This window comes from Eptesicus fuscus, chromosome 2 (genome assembly GCF_027574615.1).
Source record: "Eptesicus fuscus isolate TK198812 chromosome 2, DD_ASM_mEF_20220401, whole genome shotgun sequence".
In the NCBI taxonomy this organism is placed as follows: Eukaryota; Metazoa; Chordata; class Mammalia; order Chiroptera; family Vespertilionidae; genus Eptesicus; species Eptesicus fuscus.
In genome coordinates this window covers 83,311,139-83,338,602 of record NC_072474.1, presented here as the reverse complement: position 1 = coordinate 83,338,602, position 27,464 = coordinate 83,311,139, and the positions used below count along the sequence as shown (strand labels likewise).

General features: G+C 45.2%; 1 protein-coding gene across 4 annotated transcripts; it reads right to left on the bottom strand.

The window, feature by feature from the left end:
• Window positions 1-61: 61 nt before the first annotated feature.
• Window positions 62-26,954, bottom strand: HOPX (HOP homeobox). 4 transcript variants are annotated; one of them, XM_008140331.3, is made up of 3 exons: window positions 26,710-26,954; window positions 6,656-6,812; window positions 62-872 (listed from the first exon to the last, which is right to left on the bottom strand). In XM_008140331.3, exons 2-3 carry the CDS (start codon window positions 6,797-6,799, stop codon window positions 795-797), a joined length of 222 nt encoding a protein of 73 aa, XP_008138553.1. In that variant the 5' UTR covers window positions 6,800-6,812; window positions 26,710-26,954; the 3' UTR covers window positions 62-794. The 4 variants fall into 4 exon arrangements, with proteins under 4 accessions (XP_008138553.1, XP_054584815.1, XP_027999648.1 ...); XM_054728840.1 differs by lacking the exon at window positions 26,710-26,954 and adding an exon at window positions 24,070-24,152; XM_028143847.2 differs by lacking the exon at window positions 26,710-26,954 and adding an exon at window positions 22,974-23,055.
• Window positions 26,955-27,464: the final 510 nt, after the last annotated feature.

The following is a 27,464-nucleotide window of genomic DNA, read 5'->3' as shown; positions in this document are numbered from 1 at the left end:
ATTCTGTTTTTCTTTGAAATGCTTATTGTTCAGTAAGAAAAAAAAAATTCAGAGGACTCAGTGCATTTTCAACAAAAAGTTAATGTTTTATTTAGAATATCATTTTAGAGACAAAAAGCAGTTCATTTTGGCTAGCAAAATAAATTTAACAAAAGCATTTAAATAAAGTAAATCAAAGACTTTAGTGGATTTCTTTCTCAGTTTCTTGCTTTTTCTGTCTTGTTACTTGTGCAGTTTCTGTCTTTTAGCCCAACCGGGTTCTTTCTAAGTTAATGCAGCTTTGATCTAAGGAACTACTTATTGAAATCTGAATGACTCAAATATTCCTCTGTATTCTCATACAACTTCAATGTATTCAATGAAACACAAGGAAAACAACTCAGGGAAGTAGATTCAGAAGAAAATGTTTCTCCCTCTTGGTCACGTTATCTTTTCAACAGAGGCCTTGCCTGCGTTGAAATGGATGGTGAAAGTAAATTGTTATTATGGGGTGATGCTCCAAAGCAAACTTAGGTGATTTTCACACCCTCTGTCATCGTGACCCAAAGGGAAAGGCAAGCCACATCGCCTGCCTCGTCAAGCCACTGCTTTACCCAGAAGCTGCACATAGCTTCCTATTGTTATTGTATTTTCTAGTTCTGTACATTAAAAAAATACAACATTGTGTTACATAGCAGGACAGCTAACAGTGAACATACAACACGACACTGACAAACCAAAACAGCTTGGTTAAGCCCAGGAGAGAAACAGCCGGTGGTCTTCATGGAGGGGAGCTGCCCACGCCCCCCATCTCCTTAGTCCGTAACGGACCTGCTTTCTGAGGGTAGGCCTTCCGACTTCCGCCACTGGGCCAGGCGCTGCTTAAACCATTTCTGGAGGAGTGAAACGTGAAAAATTACCTGTCACATACTGAAAAAAAAAAAAAAAATGATGTCCATTCCCTTCTAAAAGATAGCCTCTGTGGTCCAAAGAGAAAGGAGGATTGCCTGGCCAGGGTTGCTCAATGGTTGAGCATCAACCTATGAACCAGGAGGTTATGGCACATAATTCCCGGTCAGGGCACATAACTAGGTTGCGGGTTCAATATCTAGTTGGGGCATTTATGGGAAGAAACGGATCAATGTTTCTTTCTCACATCGATGTTTCTCTCTCTCCCTTCCTCACATTGATGTTTCTCTTCCTCCCTTCCTCTCTTCTCTAAATCATTAAACATATCTTCGGGTGAGGATTTAAAAAACAAAACAAAACAAAAACTTGGAAGAAGGACTAGTGAGAAATAGAAGCAGCAAGCATGGATGGACCTGGGAGAGGATGAGTTAGAGGACTCTCTGGGGAGTCGGGACCTGCAGACTTTATTCTCCGTGGTACTTCCCCACCTTTCACACATCATGGTGTACATTTAGAAAGCGGATATTTTCATGTCCTGCTGGTGTAAACAGGCAAGCTGCTCGGGTAGATGACCACCGGGGGGCCCTGCAGTCCCGAGTCCTGCCAACAGGGAGCTCTATTGTGACCAATTGGCTCTGAGAACTTGAGGAAGTTTCTAAAAACAGAGCACACGTCAGCTCAACTGTAAGAGAGGTAAGCTCAGGGGGTCGCTGTTGTCCCTTCTGGGATTTCTAGAACTTACCTATTCTAGGAGTAAGCAGATGAGGGGACAGAGAGGGAGCAGAAAGAGCACGGCTCTGGGATGCTAGACCTGGACTGTGCTGATGGCACAGTGTTGTGAGAAAGAAAGCAGGGGTTCTGACTGAGCAGAGATGGACGCCTGCCCAGCTGCACATTTAACCTCAGAACAAACAGGCAGGCTCTAGGGCCGTGCTGGGGAAGATGTCCTCTCTGCAGAGATCGAGGGAGCTGCAAGGCCGTGTGGCATAAGCTCAAGATCAGAAGAAAGGGTGAGAACCACAGGAGGAGGAGTGTTTCTAAGGATTAAGGCCCGTGGAGAGAGAAGGGAGTGAGGCCACAGGACACGTTAGGGCTCTGCACCACTGCTAGGCTGGCTGCCCAGCACGGGACCATACCTGCAACCCCCCCACCACTAACTGTACAACAGAGTTCACACACTGAAATGCTGTACACAGCTGTTAAGATCAGTTGTCTTATACACCTTGGTACTGCGGGGTGGCCACGAGAAAAGTCCTGTAAAGCCAGGGACAGCTGACTGACTACCCACCCGCAGGGAAGCCTTCTCCTTGGGGATTGCTGTGTGGGTGCCGTATTTCACACCTGGGGATAACGAACCTTAAGGAGAAGAGAGAGCTCATGTAACTTTGGCGGCTTTAATCAAAGTTCTACTGCTAAAGGTGGGCACCAGTATCTTCTGTAATCCGTGTGTGTTTAGTTAACTCCGAAATCCTGTGTGAGGGCAGCATGGCTCCGGCTTCATTAATGAGGTAGCTCCATGGGGGGGTTTTCAAGGCTACAGGGTCTGATTCAATAGGATTTCCAGTTGCCAGGGCTGAATAAAGGGCAGCGTTCTTAAAGACTAATTAAAACTTGGAGGAGGAAAGTCTCGTTTTTATCAGGATTCATTTAGGACAAAATGAGTGAGCTGGCTTCATTCAGAAGAGCCACCCACATCTTTACACTATTCATGAGGCAGAATATTAATGTACAGCTACCGAAAACAACCAGCAAGGACCACCGTGGTGAATTGGTGAGATGGCATCTAGATGCTTAACCAGATGAACCCTCACATCGGGGGAAGGGACAAAGTTCAAGAAAAGCTCGACTATTTTCTAAAGATATGTGTTGTAAATCACGTATGTATATACCAGTAATAATTTCGCAAAGCAGTTGTTGTCCAACAAAAACCATTCAACACCTTGCTTGCTTCTCCCCCCCCCCACCCCCCCCGCAGAGCTGAATCTTTCCACATCTCACTCACATCAATACTAATTTTCCACCTGGCTCTCCGTTGTCTCAGGCATCCCCTGGGAAAGACATTCATCCCTCGCTTGCTTATAAACGAATGCCCTCATTACCCTCACCCATTGATGGAGATTTATTTACTCCAAGTGAACAGATGATAATTAGACACTGTGATGGGGAGGGGCTGAGGCAAAACAACATTGTTCCTGTCCTTTTCTCTAGTAACTAACATTTCATCCCTTTCAGGAGGAGACCTTTAGAGGTCTTTATTCCACTGATAAAACGTCTACAACTAAAAAGCACTGAGTTCTGGGAACAGTCCCAGGACACGAAGAGCCGATAAAAATACTGGAAACCTCTCTGAGAACCAGTGCCAGCTACACTGGGCTCGAGTTAGAGATAATAGAAAGCGCCAGATCACCTCGACCTCCCAAGGGGCTGATGAAAGAGCTTTCCCAGAGGCTTCTAACCCTGACTTCAAAACAATGCAAGACACAGGGGTCGGTACTCTGTCAGGTTTATCTAAGTTAAATGTAGGCGATATCAAATTACTGCCCTGAGAAAAACCTATTCTATTCGGGAGATGCAACTTAAAAAGGTATTTCCATTAGGTCACCCTTCACGTCATTCTGGCTTCCCATAGGTGCCCCCTCCCACAGCAGAGAACATTGTCCTGCAGTGGGACAGTCAGTCAGAGGTCACCAAAGCCCCCAGTCAGAGAATGTGGCACCTTCTAGCCCCTCTTGCCCCTGCCAGATCATCAGCAATGATTATTAGCTCCTAGGCCATGGTCGGCAAACGGCGGCTCGCGAGCCACATGCGGCTCTTTGGCCCCTTGAGTGTGGCTCTTCCACAAAATACCACGGCCGGGGCGAGTCTGTTTTGAAGAAGTGGCGTTAGAAGAAGTTTACATTTAAAAAATTGGGCTCTCAAAAAGAAATGTCAATCGTTGTACTGCTGATATTTGGCTCTGTTGACTAATGAGTTTGCCGACCACTGTCCTAGGAGCATCTCCTGTTTATTTTCTCTACTGACGCATTACTTTATGTTCTAGGAAAATAAACAATAGGATTCAAATTCTGGAGGTGGGGGTGTCAGGGATGAGGGAATCAGGAGATGAAATAAAAATTACTTTGGTGCCTTTATTAGTGGTGTAAAGGGACAACGATAATAAAGAATGGAAACAGGGTGTGCTGATACCCTGCTTATGTGGAGGCCTAGCACACCCCTGGCCCCCAGGAGTTATTTAAAGGGCCCCTGCAAAGCCTGCTAGAAATAAACATGTTATTTACGGCTGAAAGTTCATCATGGGCATAGTATCTCCAGAAGACACTTAAGAAAAAAAAAAAAGATACTTTAAAAGTGTAAATACTGTTTGAAAGGTTAAAGATGAAACCATTCTCACATACCAGTGCGCACTGGGGTTGAAGGGGGCAGGAGGGTGGGGGTGGAAACAATGGGGAGTTGGAAGATGAGCCCCCACCTGATGACAGAGGGATACCTTGGAAGCCTCTTCCCCCAACTTGCGGTTGCCTCTCTCTGAGCTCTGGGCTCTCAGAGGCTTCCCTGCGGGTCTAAAAAGGAAGGCAGAGAGCAAGCCTAGCTATGGCAGCCCGGGGAGGAAGAGGTGTTGACCCCACGGCAGGAAAAGGAAGCCAGGGGCCCTGCTGTGAGGCTGACTCACCCCCACACCCACTGGTTTCAGGGCTGGGTCTGCCATCTGTTCACTGGAGGAAGGTGGAAGCGAGGAAACGGGAGAAGCGGCAGAGGCACCTGCCGTGCAGGGGTCTGAACGGGCCGACCTCAATCACAAAAAGAAGCAGGTGCCCTTACTTGCTTCCTGGCCCGCACGTGATTTCCTGTCAGTTCTGTAATATAAGGTGAATCTTGAGGGAAGGCTGGATCTAGCTGGGATGGCTGTCATTTAATGCACGGATTTTGCTCAGGAAGAAATATAAATGGAATTCCAGTCTCTTCCTCCCAGCCCCCCCGAGGTGTTTGCGTTCCTCCTCTGCGGAGACAACGCAGCATCCCATCCACGTGAGGAGTCTGGATGGTGCCCAGACTGCCAGGGCTCAAATCCTACCTCTGCTACGTCGTCGTTGTGCTCTTGAACAAATTAGCTAACCATTCTGTGCCTCGGGTCCCTTCCCTGAACAACAGGGCTAATAGTTGTGACAAATAAGCGATGTAATACTGGGAGGGTGCGCATGGAACAACACCTGCAAGTTTCAGCCATTACAAAGGTCCACATAATGACTCCGCCTTACAGGTAAGGGGATGGTGGCAATTCACCACGGGAGAATCAGAGGCTGAGAAGAGCTTAGACCCCCCGCCCCCGCCCGGTTGGTGCCGCGCCCACAATAAACCCACAGCCTTCTCTTTAAACGATGAGTAATTACTGTCTCTGTGATCGCACTTCTTTTCTAAATATAGCATGGGGTTTTAAATAATGAAACTTCAGCAGGCCACCTCCTCACGGGTTCCAAGAAACATGAGCTGTAAGACTTGGGTTACAGCAAATCACCTCCTACCACGGTCTGCTGTTCCCTTTGCGAAAACAGGGATGCTTGACTTTCGCTTTGACCTAGGAGTGAGAGGATTTTCTAGAAGCAAGTTGTCCGAAGTGCGCCTGGCTTAATTCATAAAAATCACTTTGGGGTTGGGGTGGAGGGTCTTAGTTCTAGGCTCCACCGGAGCTCCCAGGACAAGCTTTGAAGCCTCATCTGAGTGTGGTTCCTGGTGAGGAGAGGACAGGTGTCTGATGATGCTCTGGGGTATGCAATGGGAAGCATAAGAGTATCTCTGCTTTGGAGCGGAGACTGGAGGTGTGAGTGCTTTGGGCTTCCATGGGAGAGAGGCTAGAGCAGCTCCAAGTAGTCGTACGTATCATGCGTAACCAATTGCCTTTCCATGACCAAAGGGGAAATAAAGTCAGAGTTACCAAATAACCAACACTGCACCTGGAGGTTAATAATCACGGACAGTTTCATTCGCTGCCCTAAACAATTTTCAGAATAATATAGGGGGTTTTAAAAATAGATTTAAAAATCCATGCATTGAAGGGAACATCTGCTTCCACTCCCTCAAAGATTAAACCTGAGAGCCCGGGAGATTTCAAATATCCGAACCAAAGCTCCCGGGCTCTAGGCAACCTGAGCGCTGCAGCTGCGGGGAAGCTGGGAGGCGATGGCGTGGAACGAAGGGCCCCTGCCGTCCTGGCAAGCCCCTCTCTCTGGGCCTCGGTTTCCTCGTTTGTCAAACCTGAGGACTGCGTTTACTGCCGGTCTCCCAGGTCCCCTCCAGCTCTGACACGGCCGCGGAGAGAGGTGAGGGCGCTGGGCTCAGAGCGCACGCGGCACCCCTCCGCAAGGGCTGCTGACGCCCAGGGGAGACACTGAGCCGGGGCCAGCGGGGCCGGCGTGGAGGGGGGCGCTCCTCCCAGCCCGGAGGAAGGAGAGAGCGCTGGTCCCGGCAGCAGAGGAGCGTGAAGGAAGGACGAACGCGAGATTTCTAAGCCGCTCCCGGGGAGCCCCCGCGGGCTAGGGTCGGGGAAAAGGGGAGGGAGCCGGGGAGCCGGGAAGGTGGGGCGCAGCGGTCGGAGCGATGCAGAATCGGGGCTCCCGGGAACGGGCTCCCGGAGTGCGCGCGAGAGCGATGAAGGATCGGGGGAGGGCGGCGAGGCGAGGGCGAGGGGCGCCCTTATTTATATTCGCGTGGGTGGCGCGCAGCCCCGGGGACGGGTCCCCCCGGACGGGGGTCGGGGCGCGCGGGGCCTCACCTGCGTCTCCTCCTCGGAAAGGCCGGCCTCGGCCGCGATCAGCAGCAGCGTGGTGGGGTCCGGGTGCTTGTTGACCTTGTTGAAGTTGTACTCCAGGATCTCCACCTGGTCCTGCGTGGGGCCGCTCGCCGTCTCCGCCGACATGGTCCCGGCGCGGCTGCGGGGGGAGGAGAGGCGGCGGCGGTGAGCGGGGCCGGGCGGCGGGACGCGCGGGGGGACGGGGACGGGGATGGGGCGCGGCCGGCGCCCTCGGCCCCGCGGGGAACCTGCCGCGAGTCTTACAGGGACTTGCCCGGGGGTCCCGGTCTGTGTGGCCGGGAGGAGGGTGACGCCGCGCGCCTCTCGCCCTGAGACTCAGGAAGGAGTGGAGGAAGCGGCGCGGGTTTTGAAAAACCGCCTTCAAAGCTTCGTGGGGAGGGAGCTGCCCGCGGGGCGGCGAGACCGAGGGCGTGGGTGCCCGGCCGCCGCACCGGTTCGCGTGGCTCGGCCTCCGAGGAGCCCTCGGCAGGGAGGGCCGTGCACCCCACGCCTCCTGCTCCAGACGAATGGCCCGTGGGGCAGAGGGACTGCTCCGAATTGGGCGGCGCTTTGCATCGCTCCCTTTTGCAGAAGTGGCGATGGGCCCACGGAGAGGAGCATCAGGAGACATTTCCACCTGAGGGCTGCTGTGAGTCACTGCAATGCACCCCCCTCCTCCTCCCTCCCTCCCTCCACCCCGAGTTTTAGGCATGAGGCTGAGGCCCGGGGCCCCCTGCTGCCCACTGCCCCGCGTGGCCTGGCCATTGTTCCACATGACACGGGGGAGACCCCACTTGGTTGTGTGCCCTCTAGGTAAGGACCCCAAGACAGAGCCAAAACCCAACTGAGGAGAACCGACAGCAGCTGTCCTTTAAAAGCTCAGACTCCCCCTGTGATTGTATTAAAATACACGGCTGCCCTAGCCGGTTCGGCTCAGTGGATAGAGCATCGGCCTGCTAACAGAAAGGTCCTAGGTTGATTCTGATCAAGGGCTCATGCCTAGGTTGCCGGCTTGATCCCGAGTAGGGGACATGCAGGAGGCAGCCAACCAATGATTCTCTGTCATCATTCATGCTTCTATCCCTCTCTCTCCCTCTCCCTTCCTCTCTGAAATCAATAAAAATATGTTAACATAAAGTACACTGTAAAGTCAATGACAAGCTTCAAGGTCTCTTGTATATCCTCACTTTAGAACCAGACATTGCTCTAGCAGATTTGGGGCAACATGACTTCCTGCATTCCTAAGTAGCCTCTGACTGCCCCCCCACCCCCAAAAAAGAAAAAGCCAGCTGTGCACCCTTCCACTCCCTCTCCCCAATTGAAAATATATGGAGGTATAAGTTTAGAGCCGTCAAGACCTTGGCGGTGGATTTGGTACTAACAGGCCAGGACCTCACCTTGCTGACAGTAAAAAACAAGTGCAAGTGTGGAAATCGCATTGGTTTGTTGTTGTAACAAACCATTGCAAAACCATCAGCTACAATCCTGAGCACGTTCTGATGTGGTTTGTGCCTGGGAAGGGCCACCCTCCACAGGTCTGCCTGCAGAATGTTACCTGTGCCTTTTCTATAGTGACCTGCATCCCAGGCTCCCTAAATAAACACCTTTCCCTCTCCGCTAGGTCATTTGAAGAGGCTTTCCGGGAAGAGAGAATCTTGGGCTCAAGCCACCTGTCAGGTCACTGTAAAATCGCCCTGTGTTTGGGCTTCAGGCAAATAGCCGCTGCTATAAATATGCTACATCTCCCTGTTTTTAGGGAGCTCTGTGCTCCCCCTCCTGACAATCCCTAGCAGTGATTCCTGTCACAGTGCTGAGTCAGGCAGGGTCCAGCCAGGTCAGAAATGCCTCCTGTCCTGGGGGCACCTATCTCCCCGTTTCTTTGACACAGAACTTCCATTTTCTCCTGTAACAGCCCAGGAGAACGAGGCCAGGAAGACTTACTTTCCCAGTGTCACCCCGTTGGGGACCAGCACCCTCGAATGGAAAGCCTTAGCTTCAGGTTCAGTCCCATGCTCTGCTACCCTTCTTCCAACAGTCCATTCCACCTCCAGTTTGGCCAGAAAGATCATGAGGGCAACGGGCTTGTTGCCACTTTGAATGGGCATTGACTGCCCTCTTAGGATACCCATTCAAACCACAGCCGCCCATTGGAACCACCCACCGCTGCTCATTTTGCCTAAAAGAACACAGGAGGCGGGAAATGGCTGCCCCTGATTTTATTTCTTGACCTGGAAAGGTTCCGTCGTCTAAATTCCATTGGCACAGTTACGCTGGCTCTTCCTTGAAAATGTGCTACTTCTTTGTGGAGCCCTCGGTCCTTCAGAACGATTAATCAAATGAACAGGTTTCTAGACTGGACTCAGATGCAAGGACTGTTAGGCATGTACTTTCCCTCTTTTTAAAATTGAATTGCTGTTTTGTCATTCCCGGGCGGGCTAGTGTTCTTCGACTTAATCAGGTGCATTTTCTCTTATTCTATTTTCGTGGCTTCCTGTTACGGGACTCAGAAAGAGGTTTCATGGGTAGGCCCCCGTGGACTTTAAAGTATCCCCTGGGTTAGTGGGCTGAGGAGCATTGGACTTGGCTGGCTGCTGAGGAGATTTGTGGGAGGAGCATTTGAAAGCTCCTACTTCTCCAAGGTACCTCAAACAGAGCTGGTTTCTAGAAATGAAGTTGAACGATCTAACCTCTACTGTGAGATCTACTTCACTTCCCCACAAAACTCTGTCATGTCGGCCCTCTTTGGATGACAAGTGCTTGCTGCTGCTTCTTTGTTTCTTCTCTCTTTCTTTTAAAGGAAACTTATAAACCAAATCATCCTAGTGACCTTGGCCTTAATAAAGCTTCTCAACTCTCGCCAGTAAGGAAACTGTTGAAAAGTTTCTCTGAAGGTAGTCTAAACAATTTTAGATGAAAAGAACTAAAAACAGTTTAAAGCTTCTTAAACTTTAATTTTAGCACACGTTCTATTGTTGCTGTGGTTATTAATGTCTTATGAAGTTTTCAAAGAGTCATTGGTCTTGTGGCTGTGTTTTCTTTTGTGGATGGGGGGCGGGGAGGGGAGATGATGCCTAAACATTTCCAAAGTGGTTAAATGAAAATTGCTGGCTTTTCCCTAAACCAATTCCAATGCCTGGTTGACACGCGGCCGTGTTCTCTGATCCTATTTATTTATGTTAAAGGTGTTTACCTAGATCCGCGGTTGGCAAACTGCGGCTCGAGAACCACATGCGGCTCTTTGGCCCCTTGAGAGTGGCTCTTCCACAAAATACCACGGCCTGGGCGAGTCTATTTTGAAGAAGTGGCGTTAGAAGAAGTTGAAGTTTAAAAAATTTGGCTCTCAAAAGAAATTCCAATCGTTGTACTGTTGATAGTTGGCTCTGTTGACTAATGAGTTTGCCGACCACTGCCCTAGATGATTAGGGAGGTAAGAATTTTCATTTCCCACTCAAGTATTATTAGGTATCTAAGAATATATATATAATGTACATATAAGTTATGAAGCATAAATTAAATAAACAAAGTTAAATTATTACCAGGCCTATGGAAGCTACTTGTATTTCCTTCCCAATCCCACCCTCTGGCTTCTCTGCCTCCAGAAGAAACCAAGGCTCTGACTTCTGTATTAATCATTCTCTTGCTTTTAAAATTAGTTCTATCACATATGTACGGTTCCCTAAAAGAGCACTTTTGTTTAGATTTTATGTTTTTGAGATGTATAAAAATGGTATCACTACATATAATTTTTTGTAAATTGCTTTTTTTTTTGGTCAACATGCTTGCAAGACTCATCCATATTTCTACATTTAGAGAAGTTCATTCATATTCAGAGCTCTTTTCTTTTTGTGAATGTTTGGGGTTTTCCAGTTTTTTGCATTTTTGTTGTTGTTATGATGAACATTTTCTTTCTGGACATTTTCATATATGCCTTCTGAGGCACATCTAGGAGGGTTTGTCTAGGATATATACACGGAGTGGGACTGGTCCTAAGGTATGTGGCTATACACTTTACAACATAATTTTAACTTGTCTTCCAAAGTTGTTGAACAAAACTACATTTCCACCAGCAGTGCATAGAATTTCCTTTGCTCCACATCCTCATCAACACTTGTATTGCTAATTTATTTTTTGCTATTATTATTTTTTTAAATTTGTTAATCCTCACTGGAAAATATTTTTCCATTGTTTGTAGATAAGAGTGAAAGGGAGGGAAGAGAGGGAGAGAGGGAGAGAGGGAGAGAGGAAGAGGGAGAGAGAGAGAGAGAGAGAGAGAGAGAGAAAGAGAGAGAGAGAGAGAAACATTTATGTGAGAGACGCATTAATAGGTTGCCTCCTGCATGCCCTGACCGAGGCAGGAACAAACCTGCAACCCAGGTATGTGCCCTTACCCATGACCCTTTGGTGTGTAGGCCAACGTTCTAACCACTTATCCACACTGGACAGGGTACTATTATTTTTATGTATTCTTGTTATCCATGAATAATATCTAAACCTTCCTGAAGCTATTTATATTTTCACCCTGTTTAACTTCTTGGGGCTAAAAGGTTCCAAATGTTTACTGTTTGCTTATAAGAGTATTTCCTGTTCCAGCCTAGGAGATTTGAGGTATTTTTAAAGAATTTAGACTTTGTCTCCAGGCTAGCTCATTATTTCTATTGGTGACCAAGAACAATACAAAAGATGTATGGAAAACTAATTACAGCAGACCTTGTCGGTATTATGTAAAAAATGTTACGATTTCCCCGTCTACAGAAGTCAGAACTTGATTCTGCACTTTAAACTGTGTTAATCATATCAATTATTGCCCTCTCCAAAAAAGTGAATCTTGAAGTCTCCAAATAAAAACCGCAGAGATGAATTTAAAATGATTGAATGAAGAAGGAGAAAAGATGTTGGGATAGACAGGAAGTATAAAAGAGAGGGACTATTAGGCTGTGAGTTTAAAATAGGATATAATCATGTAAAATCAAATAATGTACTCAAGTGTTGGAACTGCAATACGACAATCATGGGGTGCTGAGCATGTGTTCTCATTAGCACTTTCACATTGTGTATTGATTTCTACTTAATTATTGGTATTTTCACTAATTTAATGGTTTCTTTGCTCATTCCTCTACTTCACTCCCCAATTTATCCTTTTATCTATTAATGAGTTCAATAGCAGGTAGATATTTTCATTTCTCTCGCAATCCTTTCTTAGGAAGTAGAATGGGATTAGTCCTGTTTTGCACTCAGGAAAGTTTAACTTACTTGTCTACAGAGTCAGAAGAAGGCTCAGAAGTCTACCTTTTCTATTGGCTACAGCAGTAAAGGCAGTTTGTGATGTCATTAGCATCAAGATCGATTTAGACCTACAAAATACTGTATATTCTCCTCATGCTCTACTGATGTCAGAAATTCTAAGATATTTCTGAATCCCCGGTTTGGACCATTGAGCTCTAATTTTAGTCGTCGTCACTTTTAGTGAAGAATTGGGCTGGGGGCTGGTCTTTCTTGTGTGGGCCAGTCCTACTGTGGTCTCTCCAGCCTCATTCCCTTTGCTGCAGCTGCAGCCTTCTCACAGACCTCCACACATTCCCTGGGAAGCTCTAGTGTCTACTTCGCACCAACGCAACAGAGATGATGGAATCGCCCCTTTCAAGTTTTTTCTGACTCTATTTTTGGAGGTGCAGATAAACTGAGGAGATTGGTTCAAGTCTGTCCAGTAAGAGCTGAGCTCTTAACTTTTGACCCAGTGTAAAAGGTTAGGAGCTCAGTGTAAAAAGCTAAGAACCACCTGCCAGCTCACTGACCAGCACAGAATTCTCCCAGAACATGCTGCACTTGACTCAGTGAGGCAGGAAGACTGAGATGCCAACTCATACTTGAATTCATGCCATTCCAACTGGTCGCCAGGGACCATCTCCTCCCACGTAGTCTTATTCCCCCCAGTTTTGTCAGGCAAAGAAATCATGAGGTTTGGTTTTTCGATGTCTCATCCCTGCTCTGGGATTGCATTGCTTCGTGGTTAATCCAAGGCTTAAAAATAGGAAGTGCTGCCTTCTTTGCTTTGGAGTTCTGCATATCTGATGTGCACGTCTGTATGTGCTCTGTGTTGTTGCTAATTCAGCTTACTGCTTTCGAGGCCCTCGTCTTTGGATTCGCTTTCCTCATTTCTAGAAGCCTCTCTCTGCCCCCCCACCCCCCATTTCAGGAAACCCAGCAGAATTAAGAGCAAAATGAAATTTAAGTTAATGGAGCAAAAGTTGATGTATAGTTATAGGGACAGTGCTTCTAAACTGTGAGGTGCCTGCTAACAGAAGATACTGTTCTTTAAGTGAGTGTGAGCTAAGCATTCAGTGGGGTGTCTCTTGGGTGGCAAACTGGTCAGAAGAGCTTTTAAGTTTCACTCTTTCTGGGTAACAGTCCCCTTTTTAAGCTTTCTGGGCTGGCAAAGCACACTATCTGAAACCGGAACCTTTAAAGAAATAAAATGCTGTATATATTGCTTCATGAGAAGATGTTTCCCTGGGTGGAACTTCTGAAGACTAACCAAGTGGGGGTGGGGTCATATCTTAAGCATGTTTTCTCATTAGCACTTCCACATTGTGTATTGATTTCTACTTAATTATTGGTATTTTCACTAATTTAATGGTTTCTTTGCTCATTCCTCTACTTCACTCCCCAGTTTATCCTTTTATCTACTAATGAGGAAACATTAATAGGAAAGAAGATGAGTAGTGAGAAAGTTAAAAATAAGCAGGAACAAAATATACTATGAATTGGTGAGTAGATTTTTCTAGGTTGTCTTGTCCTATGAGAATAATGACCAGATGGAAATTGTTTTGGAAATAGTTTGTTCATGAGCCTGTCTTCCCCACTAAATTATATTCTATGGTGGATATGTCATCTCTTATACATTTAAATCTCTCCAGCTTTCATTAGAAGTACCTGGCACGTAATAGGTACTCATTAAATGTCTGTTAAACTGAACTTATATGATGCCATCTGGCATGACTTGATTTAGAACACAAGTTAGGAAGACACTGCTCTGTGTTTTCCACAACTAGGACTGGCCATGTTCAAAACCAAAACACAACATTGGAGAAAATAACTTTCCAACCTTCTAATATGTCTTGGTCCTCACTGCCCCAAACAGTACGGAGTTGATTCATATTTTTGAACTGCATACAGAAACCTCACCCCTGTTATAACAATAGCAACCAAATATGTTTTGAGTGATTACTATGCACCAGGCACAGTCCTAAACGTCTTAAATGCATTAACTCATTTAATCATCAGAGAAATAAGGCCCTCTGAATGGCTCCATTTTACACATATGGAAACTGATATAGATGAAAATGTATATAACTCTCCTAAGGGGATGTATATAACTTTCCCCCTATCCAAATCCAATGAGTAGCAGAGCAGGGTTTTAAGCCCAGCAAGTCTAGCTCCTGCATCCATATTATTAACCACTACCCTGTATTTCTCCCTTGCACTGAGCAGTTAAGCAGACAGAAAAGCCTTGCTGGGTGGTTGTGGAGAGAGGGGCAGTAAAGCAATGGGGTGTCCTGTGTCTGCTGTGGCTCCCCTGTGGGGTGGGGCTGGTCTGGGAGCAGCCTCTCCTTCCCTGTGGCATGGTTCTCACGGCTGGTGACCAGACACATCTCTGACCCAGCTAAATGGACAAGCCAGTGATTCAGCTAATGTCACCAGCACCCCTAGCCTGACCGGCTTTCCTTCCCCACATGCTTGTCTGTAATTGGCACAGAGTTAATTGAAAGATGACATTATGTTAATGATGTAGTATGCAAATGAGAAAAAGTTACTGCATCCGACAGAATGGAATAGAAAGCTGGGCTTCAACCAGACCAGATGGATCTTAATGACTGTTTCTTCTACTTAATCCCTAGATGTAGTAGAAGAACTCGGTGGCCCAGACTTTCTATGGCCACTTACAGAAAATAGCAAGATATTATGGCAGCTATTGGAAGGGAGAGTGTCTGTGAATGACTACCAGCAGTGAGTCAAAAATTAATCCCGGACATAAAATTATTTGTACTTACACTGAATTCTTTTTATTGATAACTCATGTTCTAATCCAAAGTTTTATATATGGAAACAAAAGGAAGTGGTGAAAGATAATAATCAAACTTTAGGCTTCTTTTTTGAATGTGCCGTGATAAAGTGGAGTATTAATCTACCTCCTTAGAAATAAATAGGCTAATGAAAGAGGACAATCTCATTTCCATTATCTCCTTATAGAAGATATCCATATTTTAAGCAGGTTGCTTTTCCAAAGGTCTACCTCTATGATGATGGTTTGGAAGTCAGAAAAAGTTTTATTTCGAAAGAACATTATAAATTGTAGGTAGAATCCAAGGCTAACCCACAAAAAGGTGTGTAACTAAAATACTACCTATTTGTTACTGGGGGGAGGGGGAGGTAGAAAATAATCCTGTTCAAATATCCTAGTGAAATTTAATAAGAAATCATTTCATTTTGAAAGCAAATGCTGAAGAAAAAGCAGTTTTAGTTAAAAACTGGCTTAGAGAAAGGAGGTTTTGGTGCAGATATTGAAGAGGTTTTCAGGCGACTTTGGATGATCTTAGAGGATCATAGCACAACTCTGATGTATTTCAAGTGTCCAGAATAGTCTCTGACACATTGTTGGGTGTCCAGTGGATGCTTACTGAATGCCTGTAGATTGAACTTCATTTTCACTGCAAAAAGTATGACTTCCCTTTATCGTATAAAGACATAATAATCAGAGCTGTATTTGTGTCATAGATGAAATAAAGAGGGGGAGAGAGGAAGAAGGGGAATGTTGAAAAGTATGGATGTGAGCAGCAGGTTGTTTGAGACAGAATCAATGAACAATCAAGAGGAAGCCAGAGATTACTTCCCATGGTCCTCTCCTCATCCTTCTACCCAAGGGACAAGGAGGAGCGATTTTATGCGTCGCATTTCTGGAGCCAGCCACCAAGCAGCGCTGCCAGACAAGAACAGTTTAGTTGCTGGCCAGAGCTCTTTGTAGGTTGGAAGAGTAAGAGAGAAGCAGAAATAAAATGTTTTTGAATATACAGTATTAGTTACAGGGGGGATGTTTGTATATCTTTAATGGGTAAATTGTATGTAGAAGATACATTTTATTTTATATATGTTTTTATTGATTTTTAGAGAGAGAGAAAGGGAAAGAAGGATGGAAACATCGATGAGAGAGAAATATCATTGTTTGGCTGCCTCCTACACGCCCCCTTCTGGGGATTGAGCCTGCAACCCAGGCATGTGCCCTGATCTGGAATCAAACCCAGATGTCTTGATTCTTGGGTCAGTGCTCAACCACTAAGCTATGCTGGCAGGGCAATAGAGGATACATTTAAAATTTCCATTCTAAATGAAAATATTACACTGGTATGGAGTAGTAGAAAAGCATGAGGCAAGGAGTCAGACCTGGATTTCTATTTTAACTCCTCTGCTTAAAAGTCACACGACCGTGGCTGAGGTTTTTAAGCTTATTTGAAATGTAGCCCCCTTCTCTCTAAAATGTAGCTGAGAACTTCCGTCCTTGCCTGTTTACTGCAGTTGTGGTCCAGTGAGATTGCGCTCATGAAACAGCCTAGAAAACTAAAGTGATACAGACATTTCCAGAATGTTATATTATTTCTTCCTTCAGAAAAGTGAAGATGGGGGGATAAGGACACATAAGTAATACCTTAATCAATAAAAAAAAGAAAAAAAGAAAAGTGAAGATATTGGGCCAGATGACTTCTGAGGTTATTTCTCCTCTAAAATGCTTATGATCAGAATAGCCTGCATTTTAATTTATCGTGTTATTCCTCATCAATGTTTACTGATGTCATTGGCCTGAGAAATGGGAGGACATGGGTCCAGTCTAAGCCATGTCCCTGATTTGCCAAATGCTCTGTGCCAACTTTCTACTTCAAAGGACAACTAAAGAGCCCATGAAACATTTTCAACCAACGTGCTCTTTAATATTCAGTCTACCTGTTAAATTAACATGACGTACGACGTACAGTTTGCCATCTAACATGGAACATTTAAGTTTAAAAGAGGTGCTATGAGTAATTACACCAAGATACCAGGCACACATCACAAGTGCCCTAGGCAAACCTGGACATCTGGTCCCCTTATCCTAGGTAAAATGTTAAATTTGTCACTTAGGTGTAGAAAGATAGAAATGTTCCTGTTGACTTTAGGCATCTGCAATGCTGTTACAGATTAGTAAGATGCAGGTCTGTTGGGATCTTAGAGAATAAAACCACAGTAACAGTTTCTTTCTTTACTCTGAAGAAAGCCTATTGTTGCAACTCTGTGTGGTTACAAGTAAGGAGGATACAGGGTGGCTTCCAATTTCCTGACCTTTCATTTTTATTGCAGTTTGAATACGCAGGGTAGAAATTTGTCTGGTAGGATGAATAATGCTTGGGCCTCTGCCTGCTTTGGGTATTGTTAGTATGGTTGTGCTGATGCTTACTTAGTAAGTGGGAATATCCATTACATCTCAAACACAGTCCCATCCTAGGATCAAATGTAAACAAAGGAACAACAACAGCTTGTACTAGAGATTTCCATGGAGCACACCCATGTGCGCAGGTCTTTTCAAACCAGATAATACAGGAGAGGTGAGACTTGTGAAATACACTGAATGATCAGATCTCCTCTTTGAAAATATCTGATGCCCTAACACAACAACAGATTTGACAGGAAGATTTTTTTTCTTTCCTATGGAGGGGGCAGAGATCTCAGTATTTTCTAAAGAAAACCATTAAACACAAAAAGAAATTTAATTAGATTAATTAGATTCACAGACTGTAGGCTAGGAAGATATATGTGTTTGTTGCATAGAAGAGAAGGGGTGCTCAAAAACTTAAATACTGGTGATAGAAATCAGCCTGGTATTTTAAAAATCGAATACAGAATTGTCATAATACTCTGCAGCCGTTCAGTCACGTTAGAATGTTAAAACAGAGTTTCTTTGTGAAAATGTACTCATTCCGAGTGCCTGTGAAAAGGGCTGTTCATTTGTAAGTCTGGGGCATGTCATCATGCTTTTTTCATGTATGTTGTGTTCTACAATATGTTTGCCCAGGCCCTAATTGCTTAGAAAGGAACAGCAGTTAGAGACCTTCGCAGTATGGCATGTGCACGACCAGTAGATGTTTAGGCTGCCCTTTCATAGGTCATTGCGACCTGCCTAATGCAAGCAGGCATAACTTCCTTTGTGAAATGTACAAAAAAGACTCTTTGAGAAAAATGGAATTATCTCTTTGCACAAATATACTTGAATCAATTATTATTTTTTATGGTCCAACGACCATGCTTATTTTATTACTATAATTAGGTAATGGATAAAATGATACACACCTGGTCCTTTGTAGAACCCCATACTATGCCAAAGTCCAACCATACATGCTGTCTGTTGCCATGTGGCTCAGTTATATGGGCCTTATTGAGTTGTTATTGGCTGTGCAGCTCTAGCCTACTCATTAACATCACAAAATCATTGAAAAGGACAGATACACCGGAAAGTCCAGCTCAGGGGATAACGCTGAACCTGCAGTAGATTGTTTCCCTGAGCATCAAACATAATGTTGCCAAAGGAGGATGGATGGAGCCTTAGAAAACCTTCATTCTCCTTCCAGCAACATCACTTTGATCTCCAAGTGACTTTGGACAACTCACTTAATTACTTTGAACCTTCATTTCTTCCTCTACAGGTGAAACTATAATCCTACCTCCACGTATCTCACAGGGTTGCTGTAGAGGTCAATGAGATGGATTATGTTATGAATAGCACTTTAAGTTATAAACACTATATAAGCACAAAGTACCATTATTAAGGTTCTAATCCAGCTTTCCCAGTGACTCAGGACATAATATTGGGCAACCGCATGACATCAGGTTTTGTAATCGTTAAAAGAGGGGAACATTTTAGAATCTTCCACTCAACCTTATAACTAATAAGATTTCTTAGAACATTTTATTTGCTTTGCCAGGGTAATCAAAGAACAATACGGAGCGCCTGGCTGGTGTGGCTCAGTGGTTGAGCATCGACCCGTGCACCAAGAGGTCACAGGTTTGATTCCCAGTTAGGGCACATGCCAGAGTTGTGGGCTCGATCCCCAACATGAGGCATGCAGGGGGGCATTGGTGTTTCTCTCTCATCAAGGCGTCTATCTCTCTTTCCCTCTCCTTTCCTCTTTCTCTCTCAAATCAATAAAAACTCATTTAAAAGGAAAAAATAAAAGACCAGTATGGAGAAATAAAATGCTTCTAAAACTAACTAGCTCAAGTTTAAGAAAATAACATTGAAAAGGGGAGATCACTGACCTCAGAAAATTATTTCAGTCACTATGAAAATCCTAGTAAACTCCTAAAGAACCCAGAGAAACTCTGTTTGAAATACTAGAGTAGGACTTGTGATGTCATGTGTCTTCATTTCTCAAGGACAACTCAGTATTTCATATTGCTTAAAGAAAATATAGGCCATCTAGCCCACTCCTTCCCTTCCCCTGTCTCCCAACAACCAGATCTAAAGGGTGATTGAGTATACGTATGAGGCTATTCATTATGGAATTATTTATGGGAATTGGAGAAAGGAGAAATGTCCAACACCAAAGGATTATGTGTATATAAATAGCAGATTATTCAAAATAAGTTAGACATAATTCTTTAGAAATATTAGAAATATAATCAGCCATGTAGATAGATCTTAAAAATATGGTATTAAGGGGATGGGGGAGAGATCAACAAGGGAAAAAAGGAGACTAATGTAAGACTTGAAATAATAAAGAATTTAAAAAAATATATGGTGTCGAGTTTAAAGAGAGCAAAAGAGATAGAGGAGTGCCAAAGAAACAGACTGTGACCTAACTAATGCAAGCAGGCATAACTTCCTCTTAAAGAAAAAAAAAAGAAAAAAGAAAAAGACTTCAAAAATTAAAATATTGTTGGTCTGCCCCATCTTTTGGAGCTTGACTATATAATTCTTTCCAATGTGTTTTTTGCATGATGTGGGATACTTCATGGCTCACTCAATACCCTTCATGCTGCAGCTTACACCTTCATGCTGGGCTTTTTTTCCCCCTTCAAAGGGCAAGGTGAATAGCTGGCCATTGACCTCTATGACTACCCTACATACTTTCCCACACCATCATCAAATAGCTTTCTGGCCTTATCGTCTTCAAGTGAAATAATATCAGGTTCTCTTGCTGTTCCTTACAGATTTTATTTTATTATTATTTAGTCGTCTAGGAGCCCTGTTGAGCTAGTTCCTAGGAATCTCCACCCTTTCAAGTTGTGAATCAGGTACAATGCTCCTGCTTCATAAACCCCGGTTCTAGCCATCTCCAAACAGTGCTATGCCACTCCCCAGGCAGTTCGTGAAGAATACAGAATAAAGTGTAAACACTCCCAGGCATAGGTTACTGAATTAAAGTTTTGCTAAAACAGATTTCAGCCCTAGCCAGTTTGGCTCAGTGGGTAGATCGTCGGCCTATGGACTGAAGGGTCCCAGGTTGGATTCCCATCAAGGGCACATGCCCAGGTTGCAGGCTCAATCCCCAGTAGGGGGCATGCAGGAGAAAGCCAATCAATGATTCCTTCTCATCGTTGATGTTTCTATCTCTCTCTCCCTCACCCTTCCTCTGTGAAATCAATATATATATATATAAATATATATATATATTTATATATATATAAAAAACACAACAAACAGATTTCACTCCTGGGCATCGGTAGACCAGAAATTTGGAAAGGAGTGAGGAAATATAAGAGCTAAAGAAGATTGTTTATGTAAATTTCCTTATGGAGAAACCATACAGGAAGGAAATGAAAATATATCAACAAAGACTAACTCTCTAAGCATATCTGTCCTGTCTTTAAGAATTCTAGGAAACTTCAATCATAATCTGTATAGATAGAATGACTGGCATTAGTTCCTGCCCAGTATGCCCTAAGAGATTAGAACTGGTAGATGTCTGCCTTAGATTGTTTTTAATTTTAAAATTTTATTGCCTGGCTGGCGTGGCTCAGTGGTTGAGGTTCGACCTATGAACCTGGAGGTCATGGTTTGATTCTGGGTCAGGGCACATGCCTGGATTGTGGGCTCAATCCCCAGTGTGGGGCGTGCAAGAGGTAGCTGATCAATGAGTCTCTCTCATCATTGATGTTTCTATCTCTCTCTCTCCCTCTCCCTTCCTCTCTGAAATCAATAAAAAATATATATTAAAATTTTGTTATTATTTTAATTGATTTTGAGAGAGAGAGAGAAACATAGATGTGAGAGAGATATAGCAATCGCTTGCCTTCGCAGGTGCTGGAACTGGGGATCAAACCCACAACCTAGGTATGTGCCCTGGCCCAGAATCGAACCGCAACCTTCCAATGCATGGGACGACACTCAACTGAGCCACACTGGCCAGCGCAGCTTTGTTTTTATCATAAAAGATCAAGGCAGTTCCGAAAGATCTGGCAGGGTTTTAATGTTTGATCAACATTTTATCAAAATTACTGGAAGCAAATTACAAGAAATTATTTGAGGATGGGTAAAAATTAACTTCTCTACTTTTAAAAGTGCTTTTATTGCTCTCCAAACATGGTCATAAGCTAACACCAACCACTGGGCTTTTTAGAACATGAAACAAATAAAGTAACTTGGCCTTGTGGTGAATAATTCCCCCAGCATTTATACTGAACTTATTTTTGTCAAGACAATATCAATACACCAGCTTTCTGTTTGGGCAGGACAGATACAAAGCTTCCCATAAGAACACTGAGTCATGGTGGGAGGGAGTGACTTGGCAGAGAGGCCAGAATGAGGCATGGGCAGGCCTGTGTCCAGAGTCAGTTCAGCCACCAACAAATCCTAACATTTACACAGGGGTCCTCAAACTTTTTAAACAGGGGGCCAGTTCACTGTCCCTCAGACCGTTGGAGGGCCGGACTATAGTTTTAAAAAAACTATGAACAAATTCCTGTGCACACTGCACATAATCTTATTTTGAAGTAAAAAAACAAAAGGGCAAAAACACCCGCGTGTGGCCCTCGGGCCGTAGTTTGAGGACGCCTGATTTAGAGCAGCTCACTTTACTGTCTTACGAATTGCATTCATAGGAGACCACACAGTTCATTTCTCAGGCCATGCATTTTTGAGAATAAAAGGAGGTGCTATTAATAATCCACTGGACAACTGATCTTTTGGGTTCCCTCCTGCTTTATTTGTTATGTCTCCCCCCCCCCACCCCAACTGACGCCCTCACCCCATACGCGACCCTCCCAGGCCTTTTACCACTCTATTGTCTGTGTCCATGGGCTATGCCTCCATTACAGCTGAGTTAGAGCTGCAAATAAAACCCAGGTTCCTGATCACCAGCCCCACACTCTGCTCCCCAAGACAGGCTGTCTTCTGCCAGGACTTATCTACACTGGGGTTCTGTGGAAGGGTGTGTTCAACGTAAGGATCCACGAAGGCACTTTCCCAGCAAATGAAAAGGACAGGCTGACCTGTACCTGCTTGCCCACGTACTCACACACCCCAAACCCACGTGTGTGCACAATCAATAGCGCTGGAATAACAAATCCACACCAGGGTCATTGAAGGCAGCGGCGGCCAAGGCAGCAATGGCCAGGAAGAAAACCTGCCCGCCCGCCCCCCCCCCCCCCTACCTCACCACCACCACCTCTGTGTATCAGGAGAATCCCTTTTGTTTGCAGCCTCAAGGCTATTCTGCACCAGCCCACCCAAGGCCAGCAGGCAGGATGGGTGTGATCCAGGGGCTGCCTCAGGATCCTCAGGTGTTGGTTTTCAAATGGGCAGGTGAGTCTTTTATAAATCACTCTCGGGGCCACAGCTCACCCACACGCTCACAATTTCATCTTTGCCTAGCCCCATCCACAACCCCATTCACTTGGCGCTTTAAAAGTTTGAGGAAGCCATCAACATTTTTCTAAAAATGTATCCAGGTTAGGTTATGACGCGGTCTTAAAAAAAAAAAAAAGTCTATGTCAATTAAGCCATTCCACGCTAAGAGAACTTGGCAGGCATTCTGTCACAGTTACACAAACCTGTGTTATCATCTGTGCAAACCCATCACTCCCTTTTTAAATAAAACAATTTTTAAATGAAAAAGAGGAACCATTTGGCTCCCAAACTGCAGCATGAAGCAGCGTTGGCCACCACCCTGACGCCAGCAGCCTAATCCTTCCCCCCTCCGCCCCCCCCCCCCCCCCCCCCCCCAGCTGGAGCCCTCGTCTCCCGGTGTCCCCGTCGCCTGGGGCTCAGGGTGATGCTTACCTCCCCCGCCCCTCCTCCTCGCTGCTGCTCTCACCAGTCAAGACTGTGTGCCCTCTCCTCTGGCTGCCCGGCGGCCCTGGGCTCCCAGACGCCGGAGACTCTGCTGCGGCTCCAAGGGAGGTTGATTACACACCTGGCCCCGCCCCTCCCGGGGGCAGGAGGTGCCACAGGCAGCTGCCACTTGCCAGCAGGAGCTGCAGCAGGCTCAGCTCCCCAGTGGAAGAAAGGGCTGTCAAGGGCCCACAGTCGCAGGAACTTAGGGGACCCCTTGCCCCAGACTGTAGGAAGGGGGATTCCTTGTCACTAAGGCAGGGAAAACTGCTCTGCCAGGGGCAGCTTTCGTTCCAAAGGAGAAACCAGGTGATATTTATAAAGCCCCATGAGAAGAATTTCTTGACATTTTAGTAACCTTAAGGTGGCGCTCCATCCACCCCCCCCCCCCCCCCCGAAAGATAAATGCAGCCACTTCCTATGAGGATGTATGCATTTAACTAACTAACTAAATAAATAAACCAATTCAGAAAAAGAAATCTCTCAGGGCCCACAGTCTGTAGGGAATTCCTCATGGGATGTGATTTGAAGAATTCTACTGAAAACCCCCCCAATCTTGGTATATTTTTCCCCCAGCAAGTTGCTTGGAATTCTGACTGGTAGGGATTATGAGTTTTGCCTGAAACTTTGATTTCCCTGATTGTCCCAAACGGTAATTACATTTATATAACATTTCGGAAAACTCTCAGATGCGCTATCTTGCTGGAACCTACTTACTATACCAGGGAGAGACATAACTCATTAAGCAATCTTATCTATTAACATTATAACTTCAATTAGTTTTCCAGAATGAGTAAGTAAAGCTTTGAGGATATTACACCCCGGAAATCGGGCACGTTTGGGTTGGCGGAGAGATGGGAAACCATGAACAACATGGCCAGGTGTCCTAGGCCGTGGGCACCCCTGCACCCACACAGGTGCTGAGGTGAGGGACAGACAGGAAGAACAGGAGCCACAAGAACAAACGTCACCCACTCACGTGTCTGCCCGGTGTTGAGATCTGGGAGTCACTTTGAAAAGACCCTGTAGTGCCCAGTAGACTCACCCCAATGCTGAGAACTCAGGCTAGTTCCTGAAGGAGCAGCTTGGCTGTCCGCCAGAGCAGAGTGCCTGGTGCGTCAGCCACGGTTCTTATTAGTAATTACAATCCTCTGGCTTACACTAGGTATTATGTAGGGAACAAAAGGAAGCTTTAGTTTTGAAACATCCCTCCTCACCATCCCTTCTCATGCGATAGCACAGTCCTTAAATAATGCACCTCTGAGGCTCTGAGTAATTCCTCCTGTGGACCGCCCCAGAGCATGTCTGGGTTCCAAGAATGTGCTTGAAACACACTGAATACCCTATCCTAGCTAGAGCTTGGAAGTGTGGTTTTGAGGACCCAGAAGCGATGGCCTCAGGGGATCCTTCTTCCTCTGAGGTCCTGTTTGCTGTCCTCCCTGGGCCCTGGGGGGTGTGGTCCAGTGGGTAGTGACCCCTCCCCTCGCTGGGCCTCGCTATCCTCACCTATGAAGTGAGGGGTTTGGGTTTTACATCAGAATCACTTGGAGAGTTTCAAAAATACAATATCAGGCTACACGCCCAGGGGTTCTGATTTAATTGGTTGAGGTGGGACCCAGTCCCAGGTTCAAAACTGAGTTAACTGATCCCTGGGACCCTCCAAGTTCTACAAAAATCCACAATTGTGGTGGTCTGCTCCTCTACTTTATTTATTGAATCTTCCAAGCATACTCATTTTTTTATTTTCAGTATGTTGCATAGGATGATTTTAAGAGATGCTTTTAATGATTAAAAAAAGACCTATTGCCCGGCTGCCATTGCTCAGTGGTTGAGCGTTGACCTATGAATCAGGAGGTCATGGTTAGATTCCAGTCAAGGGCATCTGCCCCGGTTTCAGGCTCAATCCCCAGTCGGGGGCTTGCCAGAGGCAGCCAGTCAATGATTCTCTCTCAACATTGATGTTTCTATCTCGTTCTCCCTCTCCCTTCCTCTGAAATCAATAAAAAAATATTTTTAAAAAATAAAAAAATTGTTTATTTAAAAAAAGATCTATTGCTCAAGTATTGTTTGTTGGGGTGTAATTGGCATATAATGCTGCAGTGTCTACAGTGTACAACCTGATAAAGTTTCACTTATGAGAAATGGTTATCACAATCACAATGGCGAACATATCCACCATCCCCCAATTTCCCTGTGTCCTTGGTAACCCTGCCACCCCTCTTCCTCCTGCCCTCCTTCCCCAGGTAACCACTGATCTGTTTTCTGTTACTATCAATTAGTTTGCATTTTCTATCAATGAAATCACACAGTGTGTGCTACTTTTTGCCTGGCCTCTTATCACTTCGTTTTTGTACTTTAGATGTCAGCTCTGTGAGAACAGGAGCTACCTTTCATTTGTTTCCTCTTCCTCCTGGCCCCCAACTTATCTTTGCTCAGAGAAGCCCCTTCATCATAAGTTGCTCGATTGAAATCAGACCTTTATGACCTTCTAACTGAGCTTCAGTTTGGTGGCTAAGAAGTGCCTGCCAGCCAGGTTAAGGGTCTCAAATCAGCAGCTTCAGCTCAGTTTAAAAAAAAAAAAAAAAAAGCCTTGGTTTCAACTATGGAATTTAGGGTTTGGACTTCTAGCGGTCCAGAAAATGAACATCATGGTGTGTACTGGGGACAAGGGGGTGGGGGTGGGGGGACTACCTTCAAAAGGCTCTTGACTTTCACCAGATTCTTAATCTTAGTCACTGGTTCTTGACCCAAGGCAGGAACTATGGAATTAATGTCATCCTTATTGTATTTCTATATGCATTTTGTGACTATGGTGTCTAATTATAAATCCGCTACCATCCGCCCCCCATCCCTCCCTTCTCTCCTCCCCTGTACCTTTATTTTGTCCTCTGCCTGCTCTGGTTATCCTGACCCTTCTTAACTAAAGACACTACAGACCTTGTTGAGTGAAGTGCTACTTCATGGGAACTTTTTGCATTCCTCCTCTCTTTAAGATAGTCTCACCTAAGCTCTGTGGTATGTTGTGCCCTTTTCCCCCCAATAATTCTTGTTCCACTTTACTTAACAGTTTACCTGGATACCATGGTGCTCAAATATCACAAACCTACATTTTCTCAAAACCCCAGAGCATGGGGTTCCTTTTCATCACAAACAAGATCAATATTTTCATTTTCATAACTGATAAGTATTATGAGAACTAGAAGTAACAAGAAATAGCACTGCAAATTTACAGTCGAGCCACCTCTACTCAAACCAGAGATACCTCCCCTTCCCCACTACATTGAACACAAAAAATATTTTAAAATGATATTATGTCTAATTTTAAACTGAGACGTAGCACAGCCATAGTGGCTTTAAATGATAAACTCATGTGTAACTGAGCACAGTCATACAAGCGCTGGTTTCCAAGTGTCTTTCAGAGATAGGAGAGAGTGAGAAAAACATCTCACCTACTGGCCAAAAGGCCAACATAGCCAGCCCCTTGCTCCAAATCCACCTCAACTTACATCCCTCAGCATTCCCTGGCTCCCTGCTTGGGACCAGCTCTTAACTTTCATTCTCCCTTACACCTCCACCTTTTCCAACAGAAAGCAGAATAGCGAATATGGTAACTGGAGCATTTCAGTCGCTTCTACACAAAGTTCATTCCTCCTACCTTAAAGGCAGACCTCTGAAAGTTACTTACGTGGAAGTGGTGAAGGCTGGGTTGGGAAGCTGAGTTTTCTGATGCTGGCCTGCTTAAATAGCTGAGCTGCCTGACACAGGCAGTTGACAGCACGTTATTTACGCCTGTGAGTTCACTCTCAAGCAAGGACCTGAAAAGCCTGCAGCGTGGGCAGGAAGAAAACAACTGCAAGTATGCCGAGGTTACATCTCTCTGGTTATTCAGGTTTGATATTCAGGCGGTGACTTCTGAGAGTCTCATGGGACGTTCTCAGCACGACTGACTCCTTGTTCCTGATCTGCTTCCTAGCCAAGCAAGATTCTGCACCAAGATTGGATGAGAGAGATGCAGCCAAGAGAAGGAAGACACTCAGGACCCTGGAGCCTTGAGCCAAATTCCTTACTTTGAATGGGCTTCCAGTCAGATGTTTTCTCATTTCAAAGCATAGGCTTGATGAGGCTGATTTCACAGTTCTGGGGGCTGGGTGCCAAGCTAAGAGCCTGGATAATGGCCCAATCAATGAAAAGTTATTTTGTTTTCAGGCACAGAATGTACAAATAAAGAACAGTTATAAGGGAGGTTCAGCCCGGGATGACACAATATTAGGTCCCTTTGAAAACGATTGTCATTGCTTTCCCCCAGCGTCTATCCTTTCCTCCTCATTTCCCCTCCCCTTCCTTTGTTAATGAAATTCCTATCTGAGAGTTGAGAGCTCAAATAAAAAGCCAGTGTGTGAGCAAGCCTGTGGGAAGATGCTCTCCAAGGGTGAGAGAGTG

Excerpts from the sequence above, each read along its gene's own strand:
- HOPX (XM_008140331.3), bottom strand. The coding sequence starts at position 6,799 with ATGTCGGCGGAGACGGCGAGCGGCCCCACGCAGGACCAGGTGGAGATC. Across the intron at positions 873-6,655 it reads TTTCCGAGGAGGAGACGCAG|AAATGGTTTAAGCAGCGCCT; the intron begins GTGAGGCCCCGC and ends TCACTCCTCCAG.